This window comes from Sinocyclocheilus grahami, unplaced genomic scaffold (genome assembly GCF_001515645.1).
Source record: "Sinocyclocheilus grahami isolate Dianchi unplaced genomic scaffold, SAMN03320097.WGS_v1.1 scaffold2276.1, whole genome shotgun sequence".
Taxonomy (NCBI): domain Eukaryota; kingdom Metazoa; phylum Chordata; class Actinopteri; order Cypriniformes; family Cyprinidae; genus Sinocyclocheilus; species Sinocyclocheilus grahami.
Window position 1 is genome coordinate 91,445 of NW_015507455.1, and position 13,446 is coordinate 104,890.

The window sequence follows — 13,446 nt, forward strand, 5'->3', positions numbered from 1 at the left end:
AGTCAATGAAAAGGAAAGTTCATGGACCGGATTCGTGACAGAGTGCTTGATCATTTGAAATGAGAAGAGAAATTAGATTTTAGTTGAGGTTTTCATTGCCATATTTGATGTAGTCTGTGTACATTTCTGAAAATGTAAATCTGTTCATCATAAAATTATCGTGCTGCTTCAGAAGACTTAGCATAAACCAGTAGGGTTATATATTCGTTCATCTTGAATTCCTTACTCTTCCATCTGTCTATGTTACTTATCTTCACAGTTAATTGTAGACCAGTAATCAGTCTCACTTGAATTGTGAGAATCCAGCTTATATATTGCATTAATTTGTAAAGCCATGATTTTAAAACAAAAACAATACATATTTATTTTTTTATTAGTAAGACTTGAATTATTAGTAAGACTTAGGTCCTCAAATGATTCCCTTGGTTTAGATCATTATTCCCTTGTTTTTTTTTCTCCATTTCACACAGCTACAGAGTGAATAATAATTTTATCTTAAACTACGAGAATACTTTTTGTGCACAAAGAAAACAAAAATAATGACTTTATTCAGCAATTCGTCTCTTCCGTGTCAGTCTCCGCCACCATTCACGAAAGTACCACGATTAACGCGTGTGCATTGCTCTGCTTGAAAGCAAGCCACAGCGCATGCTATGTCAGGATGCCGGCTCCCGCGTCAGCATCATCACACACACGCGTTGTGGTACTCTCGTCAATGGCGGTGGAGACTGACATGGAAGAGAAGAATTGTTGAATAAAGTTGTTATTTTTGTTTTCTTTGAACACTGTAGTTCTGTTGCTGTCTATGCAGGGTCAGAAAGCTCTCGGATTTCATAAAAAAAATCTTAATTTGTGTTCCGAAGATGGATGGAGGTCTTCCGGGTTTGGAACGACATGAGGGTAAGTAATTAATGACATAATTTGTATTTTTTGTAAACTATCCCTTTAAGGTTAAATTAATAAACCAGTAGATACATTGTTCAAATTTAATACAAAATATGGGCACATTCTGATTGCCAAATGTAAATAGATCATCCTCAATGTGATGAACTATAGGTTACCTATCTTTACTCTGCTTGAAGACCTGTGTGAACTTGAGGGAAGCTTACTTCATGCACACACTAAAAAACATCTGGAGATTAGTAGGTTAAAAATCATTGAAAAAATGGCTCAGAAAAACATTATTCTGGCATCATTTGTTTAGCAGATGCCACTTAGTTTAATATTTAATCTATTGCAGTGACATTCAGGCATTCAGTATTTTTGGGCCACTCTAAGATAAATTTCATTTAATAAATTTTTTTTTTTATTAATTTAAAAATTAGTGAACCTTATCACAATGCCCTCTTGAAAATGTGTATACATTTTAACCACAAGTTCAAGAGCAAATGGCTTATCTAAAGGCAGCACAAGACATTTAGATTTATCGATGTCTCTAACACTGGATTACAAACTGATTTCTACAGACTTTGGCCTTCATCAGCCTACCACCAGCAAGATTACAGATAAAAGATATTCAGCACTGCTGCTTCTCTCCCTAGGAACAGGAGTCTTACAAAGCTTCACTGCAGAGAACTTAAACAAGTGACAAAGTACCCTTGGGTGACAGCGGAGAAACACAAGACATCTCTATTGCAGTTTATAGGACAAACACTAGCACAATGAACAAGAAGCGTGTAAGTGATGGAGGTGTAATAGTGTAGGCGGTGTTCCTGTCTCAGGTCCTGGATAGTTGGTGGTCATTAAGAGATCAATGTGTCTGTCAATCTGTCAATGAGATAGTCAATGCATCTGTCTCCAAACACAGCTGCGTGTGTATTTATCTGCCAGGACAGTGTCAGCTGAGGAAACGCAACAGTCAGCTGCTTAAGCTCTCACTGCATTTGACTGGTTTAATCCTACACTGACTACAACAGAAGCGACCATGGAAATGACCCTACAATGGCCCCAAAAAGCGTTTGGACACTTAAGCTATATTTCATTGCATTAGATCGAAATATCATATTTTTTGGGGAAAAAAAGGATGCTAAAATATTTGCATTAAACATGTGACAACCAGAAAATGCACAAATACTTCTGTGAAATTGCTTTCATAAAATGCATGCTTGTGGCAAAAAAGTCATGCCGATCAAAATAAAAAATGCATGGTGATCTGTCAAGTTCGGAGCACCACACATGAAATGGGAACAAGAAACAAGGAATGTAAAACATACATACATATATATATATATATATATACACACTGTATATATATATTGTGGCCACAAATTAAGAATTTATTCCCACAACTTTGTCAAATTTGTGGACACAATTTGAACTAAGGCAGCAAACATGATGCAAAATTGCAATTTAAATTTGAATGTGAAGAGGCAGAATTAAAATGAAAAGACAGATAGATTTGAAATAGGCCAAAGTGAGCCAGGCCAAAAAACGACAGAGCATGATACCCCTGGCTTGTAATTAGTTGGCTGTTATTGCAAAATAATCCCCCTGATCCCCCTGCTGGGCTTTATTTTGAGATGATGACACCTGCCTGTACATTATCCCCTACATCATTCCATTACTTTGTGGAGACCTCAACACACAAAAACATGAGCAGATAACCTTAAACCAGCATTCAGGTTTTCCACACTATGCCACAATCAGTATTTAATTTGTGGTTGACAGTGAGGCTGATTACATCATGAGGGCATCCCTTGTCTACAAGACACATAAAACAGATGTCTGGTTTTAATCAGGATGGCAATAGTCATCGCCACTAACGACTCATGCTATGAAGGCAAGAGAGAAAGATCCAGACAGATACAAAAGGAGAATAAATGAATGCGGCTAGGAGATGAGTAGAGATACAGTTTAATGTTTCTCTGACACGATCACATTCGCAAGGAGGTGTGAGAACGCAGCCGGCAGGGACGGGAACATATGCTGTTTCAGCACACTTATGATGCTGGGTCTTAAAAGCCACTCTTTTGTTCTCAGCTTGCTCACCCCTCTTTCCTTGTCCCCATTCTCCTCCTTTATTTGAGTGTTCCTCTTTTTCCTCTGTCATCGATTCTTACCATTTATCACTCTGTCTCTCTCCCTCTGTTCTCCTTAACCATCTTTCTTTTCCTGCTCTGGACAGGGGAATTGCTGGATTAGTATGGAGTGATCAATTGGAAGAGGCAGAATCATGTTTGATGTTTAATCTGAAGAATTAGAGACTGTCACTGCCCATCATTACTACAGATATCTCACAGAAAGACACAAAATGTGTGTGTGTGTGTGTGTGTGTGAGTGAGAGAGAGAGAGAGAGAGAGAGAGAGAGAGAGAGAGAGAGAAAGTGTGTGTGTACGGGTGTAACCTGATTCAGTAACACTTTACCATAAGGTTGTATACATTAACATTAGTTAATGTAATAATTAAAGTGACCCAACTAAGAACCCAACTAAAGCAAACACTGACCACCGTTATGGTAACCTAAAATGTTGGTTTTCTCCTTCAGTGAATCTTTGTTAACATCCGGTATCTTCAGTAACTCCATTTTGGGGGCCAGGAAACACAAGCTTTTGAACACGATTTCTGTACCATCTCCATGTAAACAACAAAAACATGAATTTATGAAAAAGGTGACATCGTGCATGCATATTACATTTTTGCAGGGTGTTTCTTGCTATTCATTCGCATAGTGTTTTTTTTTTGTCTAATAAAACCAATATTTTTGTTTTTTAATTTTAATTTTTTTTGTGCTATTTTACTCAGTTTGAATAATTAATTTGTAAGTATCTCATTTGATTAATTCTAATAAATTTGTATGTGTTGAATTTAATTTATAATATTGCTAGTAATCTGTTGACACAATTTTATTAAGTAAATATAGTGTATAATTTGTTTTACAGTGTATAGAAATACATTTTTAAATTTTAACAGTAAAAATTGTAGAATGTAACCTTAACTGATGCGTCATGAACTAACCAGACTATGAATGAAAAATAGTAGGCTATATTTTTTTTATTAAAATTTAACTTAAATAAAAATAAAAAATACTGAAAATTATTAAAAACATTTTAAAATAAATAGGAATTAACTGTTTTACAGTTAACATGAAACAGCAAATTGTACATCATTAATTAATCTTAATGTTAACTTCTACATATATAAAGATTAATAAATGCCTTAAATTAATAATAATAATAATAATAGTTAACAAACAAAAGTTCATATGTAAAAATAAAAAGGTAAGCTATATTTAAATATTTAGCAAGATTTAAAATGGCTGTAAATGATTAATAAACCTAATTTAAAAAAATAAAGTGAAAAAATAAAAAAACATAATAGGAACTACTATTCATTGTTTGTTCATGGTGCCTAATACATTCACTAATATTGACACAAAACTTTATTGTAAAATGTAATGCTTGATTCCATTTCTTGGAGGGGTGTTTTTATGTGTGTACTCCCAAACAAGACAAAACAAACAGTTTACACCACACATACACACGTATCTACCATTAAAGACGGTCATTTCCAAAAGGTCAATTCTGCACAATCTTTTCCAGTTAAAAATAAAACAATAAATCAATAATTTGACATTTCCTGCTATGCTTTATTTTTTTATGTCCATATGTCTCAATTTCTCTACATCTTGAATTCTAACTCCTCATTTCATTTCAAAACCTAATCGTAAAACATAAATCCTACACCACGTAGCATGTTACAAAAATAGAGGCTTACTTTATCTAATCACAGCTACAAACCTATGACACAGCCTTCGCCCTGCGCAATTACTTAAAAACACGCATTTGGATATATGCAACCGTGCAATGAAACATGAATGAGCAGAACGAAACAGCCAGACATTGAAAACCATTTTTTTTTAGAAAGGGAAGAAAAACAAGTTGCATTCCAAGTGCATCCCCCACCCCATTGAGTCCACAAATTGAGTTTCAATCTAAAACTTTTACATTTCAGGTCTTAGTGCTTTTTTAATATTTCAGAGAGGAGTTGTGGGTACTTTTGATAAAAGCACCATTTGATAATGCCAGATCACGTAGCACTCTAATAGATATGCTCCCATAAATGATTTATAGAGTGCTCATTTTTAGTCCTCTCCTTTTAGCAAATAAAATAATAATAGTGGAATACATTATCTCGGGGCAGAGCGTGAGTCAGGAACAGAATACAGAATATCACCACCACAGGTGATAATGCGTGTGAGCTTGTGTTTTTTTTGCACACATGAATGCATAGATGTGTGCTTGTATGTGTGTATGAGAGAAAGGGTAACAGTGAGAAAGAAAGGGATAGACAGAATGAGCCTGTAATGCATGATCAAGTCAAAAGACTTGACTGACACCTCTATTCTTTCATCTGTCAATGCCTTAGGTGTGTGTGCATGGCCATGTTATGCTTGGTTCTACCCAAAAAAATATAATGCTTGATTCCATTTCTTGGAGGGGTGTTTTTATGTGTGTACTCCCAAACAAGACAAAACAAACAGTTTACACCACACATACACACGTATCTACCATTAAAGACGGTCATTTCCAAAAGGGCAATTCTGCACAATCTTTTCCAGTTAAAAATAAAACAATAAATCAATAATTTGACATTTCCTGCTATGCTTTATTTTTTTATGTCCATATGTCTCAATTTCTCTACATCTTGAATTCTAACTCCTCATTTCATTTCAAAACCTAATCGTAAAACATAAATCCTACACCACGTAGCATGTTACAAAAATAGAGGCTTACTTTATCTAATCACAGCTACAAACCTATGACACAGCCTTCGCCCTGCGCAATTACTTAAAAACACACATTTGGATATATGCAACTGTGCAATGAAACATGAATGAGCAGAACGAAACAGCCAGACATTGAAAACCATTTTTTTTAGAAAGGGAAGAAAAACAAGTTGCATTCCAAGTGCATCCCCCACCCCATTGAATCCACAAATTGAGTTTCAATCTAAAACTTTTACATTTCAGGTCTTAGTGCTTTTTTAATATTTCAGAGAGGAGTTGTGGGTACTTTTGATAAAAGCACCATTTGATAATGCCAGATCACGTAGCACTCTAATAGATATGCTCCCATAAATGATTTATAGAGTGCTCATTTTTAGTCCTCTCCTTTTAGCAAATAAAATAATAATAGTGGAATACATTATCTCGGGGCAGAGCGTGAGTCAGGAACAGAATACAGAATATCACCACCACAGGTGATAATGCGTGTGAGCTTGTGTTTTTTTTGCACACATGAATGCATAGATGTGTGCTTGTATGTGTGTATGAGAGAAAGGGTAACAGTGAGAAAGAAAGAGATAGACAGAATGAGCCTGTAATGCATGATCAAGTCAAAAGACTTGACTGACACCTCTATTCTTTCATCTGTCAATGCCTTAGGTGTGTGTGTGTGTGCATGGCCATGTTATGCTTGGTTCTACCCAAAAAAATATCAGTGTTGCACAAACTTTATTTATTTATTTTACCTGCATGCCCTCCCTGCATCTCTCCTCCTTTCCTCTCTCTCTGTTTAGCATTAATGCTGAGGAAAAAAAGTGCCATTCCTATTTATAGGAGCTCACAGTGTCTGGCAGAAAGAAGTGTTCTCTCTTTTCTCTGTCATGCTCCCTGCTGAAATGAAAACAAGAGGCAACAAAAGGACGAGGGCAGGAATTACATAGTAAAGAATGAGAGGATTGAGAGGTCTCATTTTGATATTAAAGCAAAGCTGTAGGTCACTGCACAGGCTCGAAGTGGCTCAGGCTATAAACTCTTCCATTTCAGTTTCCATTTATTGTATTGGTGGCGAACTTCACTGTAAGCTTACATCATCTGGACAGTGCATGACTTTCGGAACAGATGCAATCAATTACTAGATGTCCAAAAAATGGATCAGAGTGGGTGGAATTCATCCTAAACTCACAGTGTAGTGACTGTGGATGTGCAGTCTGTAATAGGAAGGTGGTGTGTGTTTTGAAGAGCTGTTTAAGCTTAAAGCGTTGAAAAAGGATGACCCATTTTTGTACTGAAAATCACAAATGATAGAGCTGGAACAAAAGCAGCAGATCAAGCCTGCAATTACGGCTCATTTCTGTATACACACAGTTAACTAGGCAAAATATGTATTCAGAGAATTGACATGAGCACATGGCACACCGAATCAAAGACAAAAAGCCATGTGCTCACACAAAACAAAACACAAGCACATGGCCAGCAAAACAAATCACAAGCCATGTGCTAGAACAAGAGACACGAACACGCAGCTAATGAGAAAACTCATAAGCCACGTGTTCGCACAAGACGACAAGAAAAGCACGCGGCTAAACACAAACCGCGTGCTTCACAAAACACAACACACGTGGACAGAAGAGCGCACGGCCGAGCGAACTCGAGACCGCACGCTCCCACAACAGACAGAACATGGAGCGCGAGTGTCCGGACCCCGACACGAAACCGAAACTCAAGACATGAGTGCCGGGATCTGAACACCACGCTCCAACATGAAACAGTACACGCAGACGAGAGCGCACGGCTCGAGCACACTCGAAGCCGCACGCTCACATGAAAACAATGACATGACGCGAGTGTCAGGGCTCTGTCACAAAACCATGAATTACACTAGACCGAAGTGACAGAACCCTGACAATGAGTTGAGAGAAAAAAAATAGCCATCTTAGATTATACATAATCAAATTTAATTTCAGTTTCTAGGTTTTTGTGAGAGCACCTTAGGAAAATGTTTCAATTGTCACATTATTGCATACATATTTTTCTGTTGTTGACAATTTGAAGAAATTAACGTCATTGGACCACTATTTTGAAGCCATCTTCCATGTCAAAACTAATGCCTTACTTTCTCGAGTATTTTTTTAATAAATTGGCTCTAAAATTGGATGTCCAAAAGTCTGATACCATCAGTGAAAATACTTTTATTCTGTATTATCCAGGGGTCTCCAAACTCAGTCCTGGATGGCTGGTGTCCTGCAGAGTTTAGCTCTGAGTTTAAACTCTGCAGGACACTGGCCCTCCAGGACCGTGTTTGGAGAACCCTGGCTAACAGTACCATTGAAAAGTTTAGGCCCTAAACTTTAGGGTCTGTAAGATTTTTTTTATATTTTTGAAAGAAGCCTCTTATTAAGGCTGCCTTTATTTGATTAAAAACAGCAATATTGTGAAATATTATTATAATTTAAAGTAACTGTTTTATATTTGAACATATTTTAAAAAGTAATTAAATTTTCAGCAGCCATTACTGCAGTCTTCAGAGTCACATGATCCTTCAGAAATCTTTCAAATGCTGATCGGGTGCTCAATAAATATTTCTTATTATTATCAAAGTTAAAACAGTTTAACATGCAGTCTTTTTTTCTATGGTGATCGAAACTTCAAAAAGAAAAATTTTAAAATTTTAAAAATTAAAAATGTATTTATAGAAATCGTTTGAAATCTTATAATTGTCTTCATTGTTGCTTTTGATCAACTTAACGTGTCCTTGGTAAATATATAAGTATTAATTTATTTTACCAAAAAAAAAACTCTTGTCCAACTTTTGAAAGGTAATGTATCTGAATCTCTTCATTCTCTCTTCTTGTTCTTCCCCTCTTTGGCTCATTTCATTTTTACATTTCATTAGTCTCCCCTCAATATACACAAACACCAGTACAACCCCCCACCCCACACACACTATGACTGTGGGTGTCTTCTTTCCTAGTTGCAACAGTCTCTTGAGCAACAGAAAGTGGGACAGTTATGAAGAACTAATAGCCTGACAGACTGCATACACCCTCTTTCGCCTCAAGCCATTTCCTCTCAACATCTTTCTCTTTTTGCCTCTCTCATTCTATCACCAGCCTCTATGATGTCACTGATTTTACTCACTCCCATATACAGTACACTCAAATATGCCCATGCACACTCAATGATTGCTGGAATGGGGCAAAGAGAAACCATCTACTTACATGCTGCTGTCACAACTGAATAAACTGTCTTTCCTATTGTTTCTCTCATATTCTCACGTCCTCAAAAAACATGTCATATTCTGCAGTTCTGTGAGATGTTCATATTTAAATATAGACGAATGACTTCAGAATGTGCTACTGCATGCAGATAGATATATATGCATGCAGATATTATTGATCTCTGAGGAAAAGTTCTGGAAAGGACAGCCTCCGTAGTCAGCAGGATTCAATCCTACGCTGGGAGACCCCGGTGGTTACACAATCTCAAAACCTAGAGTAATAATAATAACGACCCTCAGCATTATCATCAGAATCATATCGTCATCATTATATCAATCTCACTAAGTGCTTTCACAATGCGTTTCACCATTTTAAGCAGCTAAATATGACAGCAACTTTGAGCCTCATTCTGTAAAGAACCTCAATAAAGATATCAGTATATCTACATGTCATTACTGAACCAGACAGTGGATTAGTGCAACAGTACATGGTTGGAGAGATTAGATGCATAAAATTTGATATAACATCAAAAGTACATTTGACTTTTTTTGTGCTTTTAGCCTACCCCAATCTGGGTTTTAAAATTAGATTTAAAATGGAGAGAAAAGCAAAGCAGACAGCTTGAAATGTGATGGATTAAATAAATAATGATCTTTTTTGGTTTGGGAAATATCTAGCGTAGCGTTAGTTCTGGCAGGTCACGTTAGTCAAGCTCGCATCAGCTGACTCTCAGCTGATCCCTATCAACCTATGGGAATACGACACCTATCTAAGTATTCATATATAAGGTCCCGCAGTAGTATATGTTATAATATGTTGTTCCATACCTGATTTTCTTTCTTCTGCAGTCATTCAAAGGGATAGTGAAAATTGTCATAATTTACATGCCTTCATGTTTTTCAAAATCTATACTATATTTCTTTCTTCTGCAGAACACAAATGAAGATATTCTGACTGATGAAGAACACTGGGGTCCAAACAATACACTGATCCCCATTGACTTTCAATATATAGAGAAAAAACACTGATCTTTTTTCATACACATTCAGAACTACGTGAAGTTGAGTAAATTATGACAGAAATTATATTTTGGGGTAAATCCTTTTAAGTTTGTATTGGCAAGTGTATATGTGTCACGGTCTGTGTCAGAGAGGAACGACGGAGACGTGGATAATCGAAACAGTCTTTAATAGATCCAAAGACACTGGGTATATCCACACAGGGAACGGGGGAGAAGACACACGAACACAACATAGTAGACCAGACAAAGGAGGAGCACACAGACTGGAACTAAAATACATGTGGTGATTAGGACTAGAAACAAGACACACCAGAATCTAATGAACAATCAACGAGAGGGAGAAACTGGGTCACGGAGCACATGCGGAGGGAAAACACAACAAAACAGGTCCATAATCCTGACAATATGAGGTAATGGTTTATTTGCGATTTTGTTGATCTGCTGCCCCTTCAAATCACTGAATTGATAATCCAGGACAATCCTAGACCACCAAAGACCTAACCACATTAAACAATTAGTAGGACATGCCTACTTCAATATTTAGGTTACTTGTCAATCGACATGACAATCCAACATCACATCTTTTCTTTGTGGGGGCCGTTCTTCCCCATGTGTCTAAATCCATAAGTGACTGAAAAGAAGAACCCTGAAACAATAATCTTCTCTTCTTTTTCCCCATTTCATTCACATTTACATTAAAATGAAAGCCTCACTTTGGTGCGATACTACTAATACCAATGAATCACTCTTCAGGAGGTGTATATTACTACAAACTCACACAAACTAATGTGCATGTGTGTTAATGTGACTCACCGTCCAGCCACCTCCATCCGTGCTCATATCACAGTAGACCTGAAAGCCAGCAGGGTAATGAGTGGGAAAAACAGAGTAGATGCCATCTTGTCTCTGACCGCTAGCATATATATCACTACAGTCCCGTGGACGAGAGCCTTAAAAGAGAGAGAGAGAGAGAGAGAGAGAGTGTGTCAGACATAAACCACAAAGACTAGATCACCAGATAGTTACAAGATAGCAAATAGCTAAATAGCTAAATAGCTAAACTAGGCCAAGGCTAATTTAATGACCAAAGGGATATCGCTATAGGTTAGCCAACATGACTTTGCACAGGTTTTTCCAAGGCAGCTGGTGCTTCTCAGTTTACTGGTCTCTGTTCCCAAAAGAGCGATCCTTTTCCCTAATTATAGAAAACCCTCTTTCACTGGCACACACTTGCATACAAGTGTCTGCTCCATACTGAGGTTCATTACAAACCACACCTGTGGCTCCAGCAGAGACATCAGGGTCTTAAAAGTAAAGTGGTAAAATGCTTTCAGACACATTAGGCCTCCCAAGAGCACAATTTAAGCACAGACACTTTCCACAGAGTCTGCTTCCAGCGACTCGTCTAATGAGAATTCAGATCAGCAGGGACACAAAAAGAAGACAATAGTTATGTGCGCTTTTTAAACACGGTTTTCCGTGAAATTGTCTGATGTTCTTTGGATTGAGAATCAATGAGTCAACAATGAGAGGAGGATCAGAGCGCCTCTGCTAGGGGGACCAAAGTGCTTGTGATTCTGAGTTGATGTCAGAGTACATGATCTGCATCTGAATCTTAGCTCACTGGACCATGGAACATTCAAAGCCAATCACCTGAGGGAAAAATGCCATGTGACTAATCACTCTGGAGCTACAGGAAATAGTAAGAGCAGCATGCTACTATGCTATTCAGAATCCAACTCCTCAATAGCAAATATCATTAGCTGTAATATCAAAAGCATGACAGGGAAAAAAGTCAATTTCACACTTTTATAAGCCTCCAAAAAGGAACTTGTCACTAGTCACTATAATATAAAGAAATATTAGCAATACATATATTGCAAGCAAATACAAATTATTTTTGAATGGTTCTCAGAAGAGAAAGATGTCAACAAAAATATTGTCTGCTTGGGACAAAGAGAGGGATGGATGGACGCTTGGAGGGATGAGGGACACATTAATAAATAATGAAACATACACCATTAAAAAGTCTGGGGTCAGTAAGATTTAAAAATGTAAAAAATAATACTTTTATTCTGCAAGGATGTATTAAATTGATCACAAGACACAGCAAATACTTTTATATTGTTACAAAAATTATATTTCAAATAAATGCTGTTGTTATTATTTGATGAACATCATGTTTTTATGTAAAAAATATAACACTGATAATATTAAGAAATTTTTCTTAAGCAGCAAATCAGCATATTTGATTAGCATAGAATGATTTCTGAAGGATCATGTGACACTGAAGACTGGAGTAATGGCTGCTGAAAAAATTTTGCTTTGTCATCACAGTAATACATTGCATTTTAAAATGTATTTACACAGAAACAAAATATTTGGTACCACTGTAATTTAAGGTGTCCTTGTTACACATGTAACAATAAATACTATTATAATAACAATTAATTATGCATAATTACATGCAAATAACCCTAAGCCAAACCCAAATCCTAACCCTAACCATATAGTAAGTACATGTAGTTAATTAATATTACTCAGTACTTATATGTATAATTACACTGTAACAAGGACACCTTAAAATAAAGTGTAACCAAATATTTTATGTTGTAATAACAGTTTACAATATTACTATTTTAATGTATTTTTCCAAAAGTAAATGCAGACTTCCTCAGAAAATGCAGTGAGCATAAGTGAAAGTGACAAACTTGAAAAAAAATCCTAACAACCCCAAAACTTTTAAAAAGTATATAGTGGATCAAATGGACAATGGACACAGAGGTAAAACCTCAAACAAACAAAGGAGATGGATCCCCTACCATTTGCACAGCCTTTAAGGCGAACTCCTCTGACTGGCGCCCTCTGCAGGTCAGCCTTCACCCTGGCCTTCAGACCTCCAGTTTCCTTCTGCATGGCATTTAGAGCATCACTCACAGAGTTGACAACCTTCACCATGTTAATCTGGCTCTCGGAGAGCAGCTGCAACACATACACAAACAAGAACTATTACACAGACAGCACAAACTAACAAGGCAACTGGCCAGAAAAAACTGCAGGCAACAGACATGTGCAGTGAGTCTGATCAATGTGGTTGGTCTGCAACTTATTATTTACTTACTGCCATTAATTAAAGACTGAACAAATTTCAAAATAACTTATTTTGTGTTCTACTGTACAAATTAGGAATGGGAAGATTCCCAGATTCGCTCGGTGCATCGGCATAAAAAGTTAACGATGCAATGAATCAGTTTAAAAAGTGTGTATTGGCTAGTGATGGGAAGTTCGGATCATTTTACCGACTCGGACCTTTGAGTCTCGTTCAGCAAATGAACAAATCTTTTTTCGAGTTATTTCGTTCATTTCATTAATTTTAGCAAAATATAATTAAAATGTTACGTGTTACTTCCCTAACACATCTACTACTTACGCAAACGTTGATCACACTACAAACAATACAAAACTGCTATAAGAAACAGAAAAGA

The 13,446-nt window shown here is 36.7% G+C and overlaps 1 protein-coding gene across 1 annotated transcript in view; it reads right to left on the bottom strand.

The window, feature by feature from the left end:
• Positions 1-13,446, bottom strand: part of LOC107574583 (fibrinogen C domain-containing protein 1-like) — a 58,806-nt gene that overhangs the window by 33,859 nt on the left and 11,501 nt on the right. Inside the window, exons 2-3 of the mRNA XM_016261028.1 lie at positions 12,784-12,943; positions 10,775-10,911 (exon numbers count right to left, since the gene is read on the bottom strand). Coding sequence (XP_016116514.1) covers positions 10,775-10,911; positions 12,784-12,943 — 297 coding nt within the window. The remainder of the gene's footprint in view (positions 1-10,774; positions 10,912-12,783; positions 12,944-13,446) is intronic.